We start from the raw sequence: 18,505 nt of genomic DNA on the forward strand, positions 1-18,505 counted from the left end.
CCTCACAAATTTCAATTTTTAGTTTCAACATTTGCAAGAGTCATATTTTCTTTTAGTAAAAGTCAAGCGGGCAGAAAACAATTGTAGGCCGGGCCCACGGGACTAGAGGCTGGCTACACTCCTAAAAGTAGGTGTAATGTCTCTAACATATGGTTATTAAATTTAATAACATCATCTCTGATGTTTACTTCTTCAAATTAAGCTTAGAATGGCAATCTTGGCACTGACAGAACTAGATTGCATTAAAATGGATTGAGTTCAAAATGGTAATCAATTTTTTTGTAAAGATGAAGGTAAATTGTAACAAAGTAATTTATGATGTAGAAAACGGTCTAAGATCAATTCACATATTCAATTCACATACATATTCAATTAAAGTTTTGGAAATAAAAATTCGCCAACTTTTGCAAATGACGAATTGTTTCTTTGCTTATCAAAAGCTTAGAGCATAAAGGTAATTAAAATCCGGTGGAAAAGCCCCTGGTTGAGTAAAAGAAATAAACTTTAAATTATTTTCCATACAACTGATTGTAATACAGGAACAGAGCTAAGTGACATGTTGGTGGAAATGGAAACCTCGTTCATAACAGAGGCCTTGTTGCATTTCGCTCTCTTCGCAAGCATTTAAATTTGTTAAGGTAAATAAAAAAGACAATTCCACTGATCAAATAATGAAATAGACTGGTTTATTTCTTCACCATAGTAAAGTTGCACATCTCAAGTTCCATTCAACAAAAAAAATAAAAGGTAAAGAAAAATAGCCAAAAATTGTTTAAAATAGAGAAACATTTAAACCTTCCAAGTTCCTACTTCATTCTTTTGAGATGCAAAATAAAATTTTCTCATTTATTTGATTTTCTATTCAAATTTTCTCTTTCCTTTGTCATCAGGCCAAACGTGAGGTCATCTCCAATCAGCAAAAAGGGCGCCCAGTATTTGATGTCGTGGAACTCATCTGATTCTCTGAGGCTTTTCATGGCCAGGTTCAGTGACTTGCTTGTAGGTTTACCTTCTGCAAGGTGTTGATAAAAGCATTTCATGAACTTGAGAGTAGCCTCGTCATCAATCGCCCACAAGGATACCACAACAGACCGAGCACCAGCCCCCATAAAAGCGCGCGCAATGCCAACCACACCTTCGGCCTTGATCTCGCCCCGACCACTGTGGCAGCAACTGAGCACAACAAGTTTGGCGCGAAGTTGAACATTCAACACATCTCGAATCGTTAAAATGTAATCCTCCTTTTCCGTAGGCACAGTAGATATTCGGTCTAGGTCAGGTGTAAGAGCAATTTCGCCAGTTTCCGGACATCCGTGTGCCGCAAAGTGAACTAAGGAAACAGAACCGAGTCTTTTCAACACCTCACGTTTGGTGGCCTGTCTGCCAGTGATTGGCGTGATATTCAGAATATTTCCGATCATTTCTACTTCTTCTTTAGCACACGGAAGCTGCTCGAGGACTTTCTCTCCCTCGCTGTTAGTAACCTCGGATACCCACGGATCTCCTACAAGTAACGCATCACTGCTTTTGTGATAATCATCTGGGCAATCGGCAGTGAGTCTAAGACTTGCTAAAGATGGAGCGACTCGGATTGTGAACGATTCACACAGGTATTTAGAATTATCATCCTTCAATGCAGCGTAAGGAGCGATCCACAGGGGTCCATCAGGAATAATGAGTAGCTCATCCCCTTCAATCAAGTCAGCCACCGGCTTTATAACGATATCATACAAAGTGCTCAAGCATCCGTCTTGTTGGATGTGAGGTTGAGGGTTGGCTTCTTTGGTTTTCTCATCCACTTTTGAACGGCCCTCCCTCAAAGCATCTAAAGATCGATTCTCGCATCTCACATTAGAACGAACACCAAGTTGTGTGTAGACACCGAGCATGAACGACTCAAAGGACTGGCTAGATCCACTATTCTCTGAAACAAAACCTTTGAGCTTACTTTGTCTTAACTGAACTTGTTTTCCTTCGGACACAACCCAAAGATTGACTTTAGCTTCGTCCACTGCCTGAAAGACAGTGTTTGATGGAACGTTTTTTAAAACTGCGCAATCTTCGTCTTCTCCCTTGTGGTGACTTGTTCCACCACAAAAACTGGATTCCATGAGGTCGGTCAGAGCTTGAGCTCGTCCTTTCTCAGCAACAAATAAGGCTTCATCTACATTACCTTGTTCTACGAGAACTCTCCACAAACCCGTATACGCCATTTGATGCTGATTTCGAAAATTAACTTTCCACTCATCTTTAGATTTTAGAAGTTCTCTCAAGGAATTGAATAAGTTTATGCTAGCTTGGTAATGTTCAACGGCTTTTGGCAGTCCACCTTGCAACTCAAAAACGTATCCAAGTAAATAGTAGGCAATTGCCTCCAAGCATTTGTCTCCTACTTCTTTAGCTATTTTAAGATGTAGGTGGTGGTACTCTATGGCTTTTTTGAAATCACCCAGACGGCCATAAGCATTCCCGAGACTGCCATAAGCACCACCTTCCCCATGCTTGTCTCCTACTTCTTTAGCTATTTTAAGATGTAGGTTCTGGTACTCTATGGCTTTTTTTAAATCACCCAGACAGTCATAAGCATTGCCAAGACTGCCATAAGCGTTACCCTCCCCATGCTTGTCTCCTACTTCTTTAGCTATTTTAAGATGTAGGTTGTGGTACTCTATGGCTTTTCGGAAATCACCCAGACTAAAATAAGCATTGCCAAGATTGCCATAACCAAGACCCTCCCCATGCTTGTCTCCTACTTCTTTAGCTATTATAAGATGTAGGTTGTGGTACTCTATGGCTTTTTTGAAATCACCCAGACTGTCATAAGCATTGCCAAGATTGCCATAAGCAAGACCCTCCCCATGCTTGTCTCCTACTTCTTTCGCTATTTTAAGATGTAGGTTGTGGTACTCTATGGCTTTTCTGAAATCACCCAGACTGTCATAAGCATTGCCAAGATTGCCATAAGCACCACCCTCCCCACGCTTGTCTCCTACTTCCTTAGCTATTTTAAGATGCAGGTTTTGGTACTCTATGGCTTTTCTGAAATCACCCAGACAGCAATAAGCATTGCCAAGATTGCCATAAGCACTACCTTCCCCATGCTTGTCTCCTACTTCTTGAGCTATTTTAAAATGTAGGTTTTGGTATTCAAGGGCTTTTCTGAAATCACCCAGACGGCAATAAGCAATGCCAAGATTGCTATAAGCACCACCCTCCCCATGCTTGTCTCCTACTTCTTTAGCTATTTTAAGATGTAGGTTGTGGTACTCTATGGCTTTTTTGATATCACCCAGACGGTGATAAACATTGCCGAGACTGCCATAAGCACCACCTTCCCCATGCTTGTCTCCTACTTCTTTAGTTATTTTACGATGTAGGTTGTGGTACTCTATGGCTTTTTTGAAATCACCCAGATAGTCATAAGCATTGCCAAGATTGCCATAAGCAAGACCCTCCCCACGCTTGTCTCCTACTTCTTTAGCTATTTTAAGATGTAGGTTTTGGTACTCTATGGCTTTTCTGAAATCACCCAGACGGCAATAAGCAATGCCAAGATTGCCATAAGCACCACCCTCCTCATGCTTGTCTCCTACGTCTTTAGCTATTTTAAGATGTAGGTTGTGGTACTCTTTGGCTTTTTTGAAATCACCCAGACTAAAATAAGCATTGCCAAGATTGCCATAAGCACCACCCTTCTCATGCTTGTCTCCGACTTCTTTAGCTATTTTAAGATGTAGGTTGTGGTACTCTATGGCTTTTTTGAAATCACCCAGACAGCGATAAGCATTGCCGAGACTGCCATAAGCACCACTTTCCCCATGCTTGTCTCCTACCTCTTTAGCTATTTTAAGATGTAGGTTTTGGTACTCTATGGCTTTTTTGAAATCACCCAGACTAAAATGAGCATTGCCAAGATTGCCATAAGCGTTACCTACCCCATGCTTGTCTCCTACTTCTTTAGCTATTTTAAGATGTAGGTTGTGGTACTCTATGGCTTTTTTGAAATCACCCAGACGAAAATTAGCATTGCCAAGATTGCCATTAGCGTTACCCTCCCCATGCTTATCTCCTACTTCTTTAGCTTTTTTAAGATATAGGTTGAGGTACTCTATGGCTTTTTCTCCCCGATTAGAGAGGTCTGTGACTTTCTTGACATCACCTGAACTTGCACTACCATGGTCACGACTAATAGGATCTTTTTCCTCCATGGACTTATCTCCCACCTCACTGACAGACTGAAGTCCTAATGACAACAAGATCCTATTGTTTTTGTCAATCTTTTTTATGTCAAGGTTAAAAAATGTGGAAAAAACAAAAAAGGATTATGTTACTGATCATATTGATATGTAATATATAGTCCATTTTAACATTTGCGTGCTTGGTTCCCAAGCCTCTGAACAAGAGCGATGACTAAGGGTGACCTTGTTATGATAAAAACATTGCTGCTTTTATAAATGAAAACTACTTTGTTATTATCGTCACTAGATACTGGTCTCTATCACAATAAGGTCACCATCAGCTTCACTCCAAATCAAAGGCTTAGCAACTAAGTATACAACTATAAAATGGCCCATTAGAAGGGCTTGCATGAAAGGTAGATGTTTTGTCAACATTCAGTCTTAAAGTCAGTTATGAAGTTAATCTACATTTCAAAATTTTTTTTTCTGTGTGCAGCCTCAAAATTTAACGCAAAATAACTAGATTTAATCCCTAGTTTCCAAAAACTGAGCAGCACTTGCTCAATTTTTAAATTAATATAGCTTTAACATCAGACAAATTTTTTACAGCAGTGGATGAAATGAGTCTACAACACTAATACGTGTCTTTAAAATTTTTATTTGTCCATAGGAAAGCAGGACGAAAGTTTCCGAGTCTCTAAGTAGTGGAAAAAGGTCGAAGGCAAGAAAATCTGCATAAGATATGTAAACATTACCGAGCTTTTTGTTCTGGCTTGTTTTAGAGAGATCGTCTACCCACGTACCATGTATAAACTGGATGAATATTAGTCTTTTAACCCTTTAACTCCCGTGAGTGACCAAGAGAGAATTTCTCCTTACAATAGCAATACAATATCAATCAGATAAGTGTTGAGAGTAAAAAGAAATATATCAATTTGGGGATAATTAGTTGATCCAATGCTGAATTCTTTGAACTAACATTACAAAAATCGTACGGTTAACAGTAAGGATACATTACAAACTTGGTCTGTGAATTAAAGGGTTATCTAAACTAATATACCAATTATTGGCATTGATAGTATTACTAAGTCAAATTGGCTAAAAGGAGTAATATCAGCAATAAGTCACGAGGTAATAACTTTTCCCACGTTTTTAATCACACACACTTAAAGTATGAGCTGACAAGTTCCCATCATAATTAATACCTTTGTATTTTCTCCCTTAAAACATCAAATTATGGAAACTATTTCCATTAATGGAAATGAAAAGCAATGGAACGTCTGAAAAGTTTTTTCAAAGAAGTTTCCTCAAGATGAAGTTATCGATGCATTACAATGTGAAGGGGTAAGTTCAAGCTTGGTCATCTCATCACGCGTAAACATCGGAGCCCGTGCGCTACATATTGATTTAACTTCAAAATTGGAGACTCTATTCTATGGCTCCCTTTTTGAACTATGCTGCTTAAAAGGATATGTAAAGCAAGTGTCATGGTGTTCTCCAATAGGGTTATCAAATCACTTAGCCAAAAGAATGCAAATTGAATAATGCTTTTGTTCAAATTCCATCACATGCGGCCCAAGCTCCAGCTGTGAGATGATCATCTAGCGAAATATTACATCAGTTTGTATGGAAATATTTACGACCGCTCCTAGGAATAAAAAATACAGTCAAATTCTGAATACGAAATACCTCACCTCACTTACACATTGCATCGCTTAGTATCTGACCGCTTCATGTTGGAAAGAACCTGTTTTGGCGAGTTATCCATTTCTAGGTTTACTACGTACGTAAGAAAGGCCCTTAGATAACTAATGATGTGCTCCCTTTATTTTGCAAACAGTGAAGAGTGTTGGTCTACAAAACTGATGAAAGGAAATACAAACTTGCTAAAGCAGCCCATCTTGGTCCAAATGATGATGAAGATGCAAATAGTAATGATAACCAAAAAAAAGGATTGCACATTCAGGTGGCCAAAACAGAGAGACACTGACATAGTCAGCCATAGATATATCTTCACACATGCAAGAGTGCAGAAAGTTGGTAATTGTTTTGTTGTTAGTTACCTTGAGAGTATTGATCACATGTGTAAAACATATTAAGAAATTTACATGAATGCTGTTTCATAAACAGACATTATAATAACTGTCCATAACATTTTACAGATGACATTAGACGAATTTGAAGTTTAGACAAAAATACATTAAACGAAGGAGTATATTTTCAATTATTTCGTCCAAATATTTTTCACATCAAATTTATTTATGATATACCTTCAAAATAGTTTTAATATACAGAGATATTTTTAATGTACAGCCACAATTATTTAAATCAGAGTAAAGAGATATGAAGGAGCAAAATCTGTCTCCACAAGGAAAATCAGTGATATCAAAATAGAGCTGAAAATCATTAACATCTTAATTTTATTGCAGAAAATTTCACACCACCTTTTTTCATTTAAGAAAGTATAAACTGGATTATCACAATTTTGGAATCCAAAAGTAATATTTATGTACAGCGGGTGAAACAAAATAAACTATCAGAGAATCCAGACATCTGGTCATCTCTTTCATGTGTGTGTGCTTGTACGACAATAATTTAAGTGATAGCATATGTATTACAGTTATGGTATACTGCAAGCTATACACTGTAGTACAGTCTTTGGTACAAGAAAAGTAAAGACTTTTTAATTCCAAATTCATAGGGTTTCCAAAGAATTTTCATGGTGCTTGCATATTCCTAACAACCCCACGAAAACTAACCGGCAATTAACTTTCATGTGCCATGAAAATACCATGGAGAGGTCATGAAAATTCAAGGAAAATTTTCATGGTCAATGATTTTTTTTACATATGGGTCATGATTTGCTGCAACCCATTAAAAACTAGTGAACTCTGACACCATGAAATTTTTGGGCATGAAATTCATGGGTTTCTCAGTACCTTTGAAAAGGCCATGAAATGCCATTCTCATGGGTATTTCATGGCTTCTAGGTCACTTTACTCAATATTTCACGGGTCGTGAATATTAAAAATTTCACAGGTTTTTCATGGGATTTTTCAGGTCTTTTTAATGGCACTGAGACCATGAAAATGTCGTTGATTTAACCATGAAAATCCTGTGAAAAATCTGTGAATTTACAATGAATTATTTCACAAGATTTTCATGGTTTTTGATTTCATAGTGATTATACCCATGGTTAAAAATGAAAGATTCCTTCAAAGGATACAGCTAATCCCTTATCACGCCAAGTGATTGCTTCTTCAAATCTCTTCAGTTCAACACAAGCAGTGGCTCCTGTAGGTAACAACACAAAGAAGTATATTATTACAAACTGTAGCTCAATTCTGAGAAAAGAGCCTGAAACCATTGAAATCATTAGAGACCAGAAGAAAAAAAAGACAAAACAAAACAGAAAAACTAAATGGAAAAGAATAAATAGGTCCTATTAAGTTTCAGTTAGATTTATTTAGCTTTTAAGACAACTGAAACTTCTAAGAACATTTAACTTGGGGCTGACAATTCTTTACCTAAAGAGTTACATAAGTCCTGATCCTTACTTCTTTTTAAAACAGTTAGATAGTGATTTAACATATCTGACACCTGAGACTACCTCACTCAGTGAGCTTTTAAAAGGAACAAAAATACTGGTGGTGAAATTTTGCTTTGCATTACCCACTGAGTTCTTCATCCAGCTCAAAATAATATTCTCATCATAATTAATGGAAAGTAGTTGTATAGCAGTCAAGAGCTGGATGCAAATGTACATCAGGGTGGTCTCGACCTCTTAAGTAAACTCAATTGAGACAAGATTGAACTCCATTTAATCTCATCTAACCTTAGAGTGTTGAGTTCATTTTTTTTTATTATTAGTATTATAGCACAGCTAACATATCTAACCTCTCACAATTGCCTTAAGGAAAGTTGGATTTAACTCAATGGCTGCTTCTGCATCCCTTAGTGAATCCTGGTGATTTCCTGTTATCAAAATAAATATCTCTGATTAGCCATACATGTAGCAAACCAACCACCACTCCATTACAATAATTTTGGGAAAAACTTGCGATGCTCACTGACATCTGGGGTAAGAGGTTACTTCTTTTTATATTTGAGAGGCCAATTGAGATAAGATGTATATTTTTCTGGGATGCATTACAAATTATCACCTTTCTCAGAAAACTACTACTGACAACTCAATAGCTTCAAAAGAGAAAAAAAATGCATATTAAAGCTCTCATCATCTTACCAAGTTTAAAATGTGCAATAGCCCTGTTGTGGTACAGTTTGACCTTCAGTTCTTTCTCATTGCAGTTCATTTGAATTCCTTTGGTGTAAAAATGAATAGCATTAATGAAATCTCCTTTCTTGAAGGCCTCATTACCCTCATTCCTATAACCATCAGCTGCAGCTGCAAAGAAAAAATAAGAAATAATTTGTGTCAAAGTCTGTGGTTGTAGTTAATAATTATCTGTTTTAGTTAATTAGTGTATAAGCAAAGCTGCCAAGATCTGGAGATTTAAAATGTGCAGATTTTTCCTTTTGTGCCAGTGACCACTTTTGCACCTGCCTGACTTGACCCATCCCCTGAAAAGCTTGGAGGATGTGTGCAGTCCCCCCACCCCCCACCCCCGCTCCCTTCACAGGACACACCCCATTCAGTAAATTCATGAGAGATTTTTTGGTTGAAAGCTCAGCCAAGCAGACTCAGTCGCTGTTGTGGTTGTTGTTTAGAAGAAAGTGTAATCCCTACTTTGAAACAATCTAAGTGCAATCAAGAAAATTAGAGTCTCATTCTGTGTTTGTGAGACTCCCTGATAATCAGGGAGAGTCAGTATATTATAAGTGTAGAAGAGTCTACTGCCTTTAATACATTTAGATAGCTTGTTAATGAGTCAATAAGATCCAAATGTTGCAATCATAAAAACCAGAAGCAATATATTACTTATAGAAAAATAGTTATTATATAAATGATAAGAATAATGATAAAGAAGATGAGATTAATATTTATATGATGTTAATAATGTGGGTTACAACTACAGTGGTAATAATAATGATGAGAATTTAACATCACTCTATTTGAAGCAAACCCCTGAGCATTTAAACTTTTGGAGATAGGTTTCCCAAAACTTCTATTCCACAAGCAAAATCAATAAATGTGTTCAAATGCCTCACACAATTTTTATGCAAAAAACAAAGTAATTAGCTACTTGACTTTCAGCTAATTGACCAAGCTTTAAAACTTAGACCTTGTAGACTTTTTTCAGCCATTTGTTAATGAAAGTTCACTATCAACCTGTAGTGTATTTACAGATTTAACACAAACAGTAAACAACACCTTTGAAAGGAATCCAACATGTTGTTTTAATTAACAACATGACAACATGCATGCTCTGATATACAAACAAGGTGGGTGAGGAGAGTGAGGAGGGTGAGGAGGGTGAGGAGGGTGAGGATGGTGAGGAGGGTGAGGAGGGTGAGGAGGGTGAGGAGGGTGAGGAGGGTGAGGAGGGTGAGGAGGGTGAGGAGGGTGAGGAGGGTATATTTAAACATTCACAAACAATACACCACCTTAATCCTTTAAACCCTAAGAGTGACCAGCATCTCACTTCTCCTTACAGTAATACTGCTGAATCATTCACTAAGCTCATGAGAATAAAGGAAATGATCACCAACCTAAGAAGCACTGATCTTCAAATGAATTCTCTTTTTCAGTACCAAAAGAAACATACAAAGAATAGTATGGAGAATATGGATACCGATTTTAGGGTGTCAAGGGTTTAAAACACCTCCATATTCAATGATATAACACTTGCACTCTACTGGAATTGGTTGCATAGGGGAAGTTGAAACTTTCAATTGATTGTTGCATAATATAATGGAAAGATGAAAACGACGACGATGATGATGATGATGATGATGATGGTACAGTATTGTGCAAAAGTAATGCAAACACCTGTCGACGAAATTCGGCGAAATTCCTGGCTTTGACGACGTCATTTCCGCGAATTTTCGAGGCATGTATTGTTTTGAACGGCTCGAACTTTCGGCGACAAATTCCTTGATGGCGTAAATGCGACTCGAAATTTCGAGCGAAAATTCGTTCTATGCGGCGAATTTTCGGGGCGAAAATTCGTTGTATTGTTCATTCTTCTCAAAAAGATTTGGTTGAATTTGTGGTTGGTTACTACACTATGTAATACTCCGATAAAATTTCCCGCTACGATTCCAGTCTCCGCGCGCCCTAAATTGTTTGCAACCATGGCAACACAGGTTGTTGTGTCGATGCGTTTGGGATCATTTGGGATGCGTTTGGGATCATTTATGTACTCTACTTTTGATAGTAATCATGGCAAAAGTTTCAAATTATTCTAGAAATAGAATCGAGATCCTTCACAAGCAAGGCCTCAACCCAGCTGAAATACTGAAAGCGTTGAAACACGAAGGGCTGCTAGTGAGCTTTTCCAGTATTACGCCCATCATTAAAAAGTTGCGACTTACCGGTTCCGTGGCAAATTTACCTCGATCAGGAAGACCTCAAAAGCTGTCTACGGAAGCAAAAACTTTCGTAGATCAGCAAATGCGCAGGGATGACGAGACGACCAGCAATACGATAAAGAAGAAGCTGGAGAGACATGGAATCTGCGTGAGTGCGTCCACTGTTCGTAGACAGCAAGGTTGGACTTTGCAGCGGACCGCCTACTGCCAGCTAATCCGTGACGCAAATAAAGTCAAGCGATTAGAGTTCGCACAACGCGTCCAAGAAAGTGGTGACACTTTCAACAACGTGATTTTTAGCGACGAGTGTTCGATTTCCCTTTAGGCGTATCGCCGCACTTGCTTTAGAATGGCAAATGAGCCCACAAAGCGAAAGCCGAAACCTAAGCACCCACTCAAAGTGCATGTCTGGGGAGGGATTAGCAGAAGTGGTGCCACGAAGATTTGTATCTTTGATGGCATCATGGACGCTGATTTGTTTTGCAGCATTTTAGAGACGACGCTGGTTCCTTTTATCGTGTCAGAATTTACAAAAAAATAGAGCAATGTGACTAAACTAATTGTTGTTTTCAGTCGTCGCCAATTGGTATTCAGTGTTTTGTTGTGAAGAATAAATATTTCCGAACAAACATGGTGTTGTGATATCTGCAAAGCATGCTGCAATCAGCGATATGGGTGATGTCTATTTGCGCAGGGATCGAAAACGAATAAACGAGGAACATTCTTCCCAATAGAAAACGTTTGAAAACACACTAAAGACATTCTCTGCTCCGTCTGGTTAAAAAGCGTTGTACTTAGGTTAATTTTAAAAACTATTGCAATCATTTGAGAGTTTATTTCCAAGAAATACATGTCTCTTGGTCGGAATTGCTATTCATCCCGATTTACTTTCATTGTTATAAACTAATCGAACTCTGAATTGGATATGATGGTTTAGGCCTCTTCAAACGTCAGGAAACTGAAGTTGATGTGACGCTTGGGACAATTTTTCCGATTTACTTTCGTTGTCAAACACAAATCGAGCCCAGAATCGGGCGTGATGCTTTTCGATATTTTGACCTTTTGTCTACTGTGTTTAGCCTCAAATATGAAGTGTCTCCGTTTATATGTATATTTCGTGTCGCTTACATGGTTAGTAAACAAACTTGATTACTCGCGAAAGTCTATTGTCAGTTCGAAGCGAAATTTCGAACACTAATGATCGAAGAGATACTTTCCGCCGCGAAGTTTCGCTTTGAGGCGAAAATTCAACGAAAAAGCGCCCTTTGTTCAAACGAAATGTCGCTTAAGAGGCCTCGAACTTTCGATCGAATTTTCGCCCGAACTTTCGACGAAAGATCGTCAGAACAAATAACGAAATTCGTCGAATTCCGTTTGCATTACTTTTGCACAATACTGTACTTATGATGCAAACTTATAAAATGGATGTTATATGATGATCAAATAAAGTCTTTACTTATAACTTTGTGTATTTGCTTTGAACTTATAAAAAGAAAAATAACAAATACGTCATAGATCCTCTCAGTCAATGAACAACATATTGTAATCATAGAAGAGAGTCATGACTGGCCAAACATCCTTTAAAGTGGTCATGCAGTGTATTAATATCATTCTCCACATCTGCTTTTGTTCTTGAGACTGGTGAAATAGAAAACGTTTTAACAGTGACTGAAGCCAAAGTTGAACCAAGCTCACCTCGTAAAGTGTCCTCGTCAAAATCTGGAGCATTGTCCATGTTAGGTAAGTCTTCGTTTTCAGATGGAACCTTAATTGGACTTCTTTCTTTAGCCATAGCAACTGTAAGGGGATACTTCTAACAAAAAGTTGCTGTTTTAAATCCTAGCCTGAAAAAAAGATGGTTGCAAATAGTAAAAAAATTAGCTCAACATATTACCCAAATTGTAAACTAAATATTTTTACCCTTCTGAGAATGGCAGGGATACATAGACACAAAATCACAAGCAATTTTAAAATATTAATAGCATATTAATACAAAACAAAAAGCAAAACAAGCATTAATTTTTAAATGAACAGTAATTCACTTCTAATTACAATAAATTTCAAGATTTACTTAAGACATTCCTATACAATTGACTGAAATAAATTGGGCAAAAATCAACATCTGTGTGTTTCAAGTTCATAATTATAATTTGTAACAGTAGCAATTTAAATCATTTAACTTAGAGGTGGTAGATAGTTAGGTGACATCTGGATTTGAAAAGTGACCCGTCCATGGCCTGAGCTTTACTTAATCCTGGTTTCCTTACATGAAGCAACTGGGAGTATTACTACCCAACCCTGGAAGGATGCAAGTCCATTCCACCGTTATTCCCCCCCGCCCCCTTTCACCCCCCTAGCATTTTATCAGGTTTCCCTAACTAATTTTTGCTACCCATTTATACTCCTGGGTGGAGACAGACACTGTAAGAGTAAAGTGTTTTGCACAAGAACACAACACATTGACTGGAACCCAGACCCCTTGACCCTGAGTCCAGCACAGGCCAGGCCAGGCTACAAATGCAGACCTCTTGACCATGTGTCCACCTCACTAATCATAAGACCACCATGCATGTCTCTGCATGAGGGGAGAGTTTATGCTGAATCCCCTCTCATGAGAAACAAACTTTACAACACCAAAGAAAAACTCTCTTATCTGATTTTTAAATAGGGATTACAGGTCAAAACTTAGTAAAGATATATTTCTTTCATTCAATTTCCTACAGTTGAGCCAACACCCATATTCGTATAGGTGAGTGTTAGTTCAACTGTTACACTTATTGCTGGAAAAACAGTGAAATATATACATTTATGCATGCTGATGTATGTTGAAGTGGATTTCAATTTGGTACAAGTGCTGACATTTGTGGTTTACTAGTATATGTACATTTCACTGATTGTTTTGTATTCATTTCATGTTTTCATCGTTTTGTGCACAAAACTGATTTGTCTTTGATGCTAACTTTAATGCTCCTGATAATCAAAATGGCTTGTTTTTTAAATATCAAATAATCCTTGCTTGCTGTCTTTATGTACAAATAAATTCAATAAAAATAGAGTAACAAGGAACTCAATTGTACTGGAATTTAAAATAGCCAAAGATACATGTACACTGTAGATTATTTTTACAAAAGCCAGTACTACCTTCTAACTAACCAGTTAAGCACCAGGGCTTTACTGTAGAAGATTGGCCCTAGGTTGTGGCAGTATAGAAATGGCACCGTACCAATATGCCCCAGTACAGCTCAAGAAAGCAAGGTAATTGTCATGCATTAATGTCACTTGGACTAAACTAGTTTGCTTTGAATTTACATGTTTTGCGATTGTCTGTATGGTGCAAGGATGGTGTATGTGGCAAAATCCTGACCAAGTAATAACCAATCAGAACTTTTGATTTACCCCAAGCCTACCTTGCCATGTGATAACATAAATTATCACCAGACACATACTTGGATGCGTGCAGCATCAGTTTGATGTGATCATTGATTGATCATATATTGATTAGAAGCTAGATGACATAAGGTGAAACTTTACTCACGACAGATACCAATCAATCATTACAAGTTGATGAATTGGATTCCTAAACTTGAATGCAGTTAATTAAAAGGACGCTTCCAATAAATTACTAGCTGGCATTTGAAGAAAAATCAGCTTGTCTCAATATTTAACAAGGAAATCAGTATAACATTACAGTTTGGAAGGACAATCTAAGCAGTCTATCCAAAAGAAAAATTACTCTCAAACTATAAAATTATAAAAAAAAAAAAACATGAAATACACTGGAAATGTTTATCGCTTTTTGATTAAATGCATCTTAAATACGGGAGCAATTTGAGTTAACACGTAATCCAGACATGAATGCTAGCACAAAACACTTTCGTGTACATGCACCACATGCACATGACACGCAAACGAAACTGAGTGTTTCGATCAATTCAGCGCTGGCACTAAATCAAATAGGTAATTTGGATATTCCTTTTAACTTCCCCAAATTACTTATTTTTTCCAAGGTATATTCCAGGTATTGGCTTATAATTTTTGTGAATTCGATAGCTGTAACATGTTCATGTAAGCTCATCTCAATCAGCTTACAAGTAACACTAAGCGTCAATACAATTAATACACGCCAGAATCAAATAAAAGTTGGCAATCCCCGTCAGTTAACTGCAGGAAAGTCTTACATTGCCGGACATCAAAGAAAATTAGGACAGATTGAGAACATTTGAAGGAGAAAATGTTACCTGAGAAACTCCAAATAAAAGTATTTACCTTATATTCACAAATCTGATTCAACCATGCGTTCTTACTTCTGTCGCGGAAATGGGAGGCACGTTTGACTGATTTACGACCTTGATTCCTCAATCCATCATGGAAATGTTTGAAAGAAAGTCACTAAGACTGAGAAAGTACCAAGAATGACTCGGAAGCTACATTTTAGAGCGAAGAATCTCAATGGCGGGTTGCGAAAATGAAAGGGGAGTCCCTTGGCCCATAATACTGTGCAAGCTTGAAGCCGGAAGTGCCTCCTCAACGTGTTTATTTACATAAAAATTCAGTATTTCTCGCATGCTTCTCGCATCTTTTAAGGTCCACTACAATATTTCATCTCACTTTCACAAGTTCTCATTAGCATTCTTAAGTCTTTGTAATATTTGAAACAAATTCCTCTCGGAATATATTCATAGAAATTTTGCTGCAGCGTGAACATAGACTGTTATTTATCTTATTCTCATTTTGTGATTGCATATCCTTTAGAGGACTTTAGAGCCCGAAGAGTAAGTGCCACCGCACTGGTTCAGGGGATACGTATCCAGTTTTTTTTTCTGAAAGGATTTTTTGGATTTTCTTTACCTGGCGTTTTGTCTCGCCCTACAGGCTCGTTAAAATACAAACAGCGAGTGAAAATACATATATCTTAATAGACGTTTTGATGTGTAGTATCGCTGAGAATTTTTACGAGCTCAAGTTGTGCCGTATTTTGACGAGCCCGTGAGGTGGGTCAAAATACAAACAACTAGTAAAAATACTCACCAATTGCAATACTTCACACCAAAAACGTCTAATAAGTTTTGTTATCCAACTTTTTTCTGCGAAGTCTTTCTATTCATTTCTCATAAGGCGGGAAAAACAAAGCGGATAGAGAAGCGCAGCCGACCATTAAACAGGTTTTTTTAACAGTAAAAAATAACCAGCTGTACAATATCGCAGTATACATGTGGTATATATATTCGCGTTATTTGAACTCTACTTTGTGCAGTTGGATTATAAACCTAAATTATCTTGTGGTAACCTTCACCAACGCAGCACCACAGATTCCTTAAAAACTAGTCCCATTTATTCATGCGTTGTTAATTACAATGCCCGCCGCTGGTGCCAGGCTAAAAGCAACTAAAAGAAGCCTAATCAGTAGACTGCATCTCTATATGCTTTTATTTTTGTTCCAATCAAATAGCGCGCCGTTATTGGCTACAGTTGAAAGATAGTTGATGACGTAAAGCTTGATATATTAGATTGAAAGGAATCTAAACAATTGAGCACAAATAATGTGCTTTAAAAATAAATACCTAACTTGCCATAAGTTTCAGACCAACACGTTGCGGCTCATAAAAAAAAACTATTTCAACCGTGCGTTGACCGAATAAGAGACGAAATGACCGAAGTCGCCTGGAAATTCAGAGAATTTTCATCTTCAAAGCATACAAAGTGCTGTCTAGATAAATATAATTTAAGTGTTTCTGCTATTTTCAAAAGAGTTATTCAGTTAAGAACCTCCTATAAAAACATGAAGGATAATTACGAACCTTCTGGCTATGCCCCTGGGTATTTCCAGATTAAATGACATACTCAAGGCTTAGGGTTCATCGAGCTCCAGTGTTTTAAGAACAAAATGTGTTCCAATCACATCAGCAAAACATGCCAAGTTAAAGCGGGTTTAACTAAATGACATTCAGCTACAGCTTCCTGTGAGAAATAATCCTCATGTTTTCAAACTACGCGGTTCGGTGCATTAAAAACAATTCGATCGTCGATACATCAAAACCGACGAAAATTTACTTCAATATTAATTGCTTTTGTCTTTATATTTAAGATATGAGAAATGTCGTGATATCGTTTCCCGTTTAAATTTAGTGCACCTCGATTTTCAATTCCTTTTTTGATTGAATTAAAGAAACAGCCATCAAAACAAATCATAACATAGCGCGTAAATTTGTCTCATCAAATTTAATTGCGTAAGCTTGCTTCATATTCCTATTGTGCACGCTCATGACGTCACAAACAAATCCCGCGAGAATTTTGTATTCAATCAGAAAATAAAGTTCATTAACACGCGTGATTTCACCTGTCAGTTTTTTGACCAATCTAAGACAAGATCGTTTACAGCGTAGCGAAATGTTTTCCTTAAATAAAATTATCAACGCGCCGAAGCGTAGCAGAGGGAATATTTACCCTTTTACAACAGTTAAACCATCGGGTTGAAAATGTTATAAAACAAGAAGCTAGAGTTGCTTTCGGCTACGCCTCGAGCAATTCTTACACATCTTTCATGCTCTCCAAACTTCCCACGCGTTTTATATCTCGATGAACGGACGCTGACATATGAATTACCAATTATTAAGAAAAACTACTGAACTTTTAAATCTACTTTGAATTTTTTTATTTTGAATTAGATGTTTTTAATTCTGCATTTAACGATTAAAAAAATGTAATTCTTATTACCTTAAGCTTCGAACATATCAAATACAAATTTAATGTTTACTACATGGAGGATAAAGATATATACAGCCAAGGAAAATAAAGTTAATCACGTAAGAAATTTTTAAACTGCCTTTGTTCTTTTGCAGATTTCGTGCTTTTTTCAAACTAAAAACATTCAACAATTACTGAAACAGCAAAGCTTTTCTTTTTTACGTAATTCTGTTGATGGTGTAAATACACATAAAAAAGGTTCGCCATTTAAAGAGTAACGTTAAATAAGGCTGGAGGACAAGAACCTTGGATGTTTTTAACACCAATCTTTCTTCATGTCACGAATCCTAAGGAACAAAAGAAAGCAGTAAAAAGGGATGCGCAAATGTGAAAAGATGTAAAAATTTGTGTAAGGAAAAAGGTGAAAAAGGCGCAAAAGTATGAACACGTCCGTTGGCGTTCAAAACCCGTATGACAATATGGAGAACGATAGACAGTGGCAGAGATACAATCAAAGAGACAACGGGCATTTGTTGAGTGGGTGGGGGCTTGAAGCATGGAATGTTAGTAACTGTCAGCTGCACACATTATCAACTTGGTGCGCGCGGGTCAAAACAAGCATTGAACTCCGCCGGGCATAGGACCTGTTCTCTCTGCATCTCACGTGAATCCTAACAATATGGAGACAGACAATGAAAATTAACGCGGTTTTTGTATTTTATACACTGGATATTTCTCTTATACAAAGAAGTTAAGAAATAAGTACCATAGGAACTGCATTAAATTGTCAAAGGCATTAAGTAAAAACCGCGCTAAAAAGAGACACTGAAATGAACCCCTTTACTCCCAAGACTTTTATAATTTAAATTCTCCTCAGAGTATTAATACACCGAAAAACATGGTGTCAATAAGAATTTGAGAAAATCCAAACTGGAGGATAATTTTTTGATAGAAACGTAATGTAACAATAAATTCTCGGAATGAAGGAACAAAGAAACACATTCTCATCTCTTGGGAGAATTTTTCTTCAGAACTTGGGAGTGGATGAGTTAATTAAACTAAGGTAAATGAACAATTATCTTCAACTGTATTTAAAAATAGTATCAAACACTTTACACGAACTACACTGACATTGTACAAAGCATGCTAGG

At 37.2% G+C, this 18,505-nt stretch overlaps 3 protein-coding genes across 4 annotated transcripts in view; 1 reads left to right on the top strand and 2 right to left on the bottom strand.

The window, feature by feature from the left end:
• Nucleotides 1-15,144, bottom strand: part of LOC131785000 (tetratricopeptide repeat protein 28-like) — a 16,116-nt gene extending 972 nt beyond the window's left edge. Inside the window, exons 1-6 of the mRNA XM_066160788.1 lie at nt 14,937-15,144; nt 12,366-12,514; nt 8,422-8,583; nt 8,076-8,153; nt 7,405-7,472; nt 1-4,277 (exon numbers count right to left, since the gene is read on the bottom strand). The exon at nt 1-4,277 is cut by the window's left edge and continues 972 nt beyond it. Of these exons, the coding sequence (XP_066016885.1) occupies nt 843-4,277; nt 7,405-7,472; nt 8,076-8,153; nt 8,422-8,583; nt 12,366-12,462 (3,840 nt within the window). The 5' untranslated portion in view covers nt 12,463-12,514; nt 14,937-15,144 and the 3' untranslated portion in view covers nt 1-842. The remainder of the gene's footprint in view (nt 4,278-7,404; nt 7,473-8,075; nt 8,154-8,421; nt 8,584-12,365; nt 12,515-14,936) is intronic.
• Nucleotides 1-18,505, top strand: part of LOC131769528 (uncharacterized) — a 102,570-nt gene that overhangs the window by 22,456 nt on the left and 61,609 nt on the right. The gene's annotated exons all lie outside the window — the stretch shown is intronic.
• LOC131773280 (tetratricopeptide repeat protein 28-like) overlaps nt 1-18,505 on the bottom strand; it is a 57,363-nt gene that overhangs the window by 16,384 nt on the left and 22,474 nt on the right. The gene's annotated exons all lie outside the window — the stretch shown is intronic.

The sequence above is a fragment of the Pocillopora verrucosa genome, chromosome 13, assembly GCF_036669915.1.
Source record: "Pocillopora verrucosa isolate sample1 chromosome 13, ASM3666991v2, whole genome shotgun sequence".
In the NCBI taxonomy this organism is placed as follows: Eukaryota; Metazoa; Cnidaria; class Anthozoa; order Scleractinia; family Pocilloporidae; genus Pocillopora; species Pocillopora verrucosa.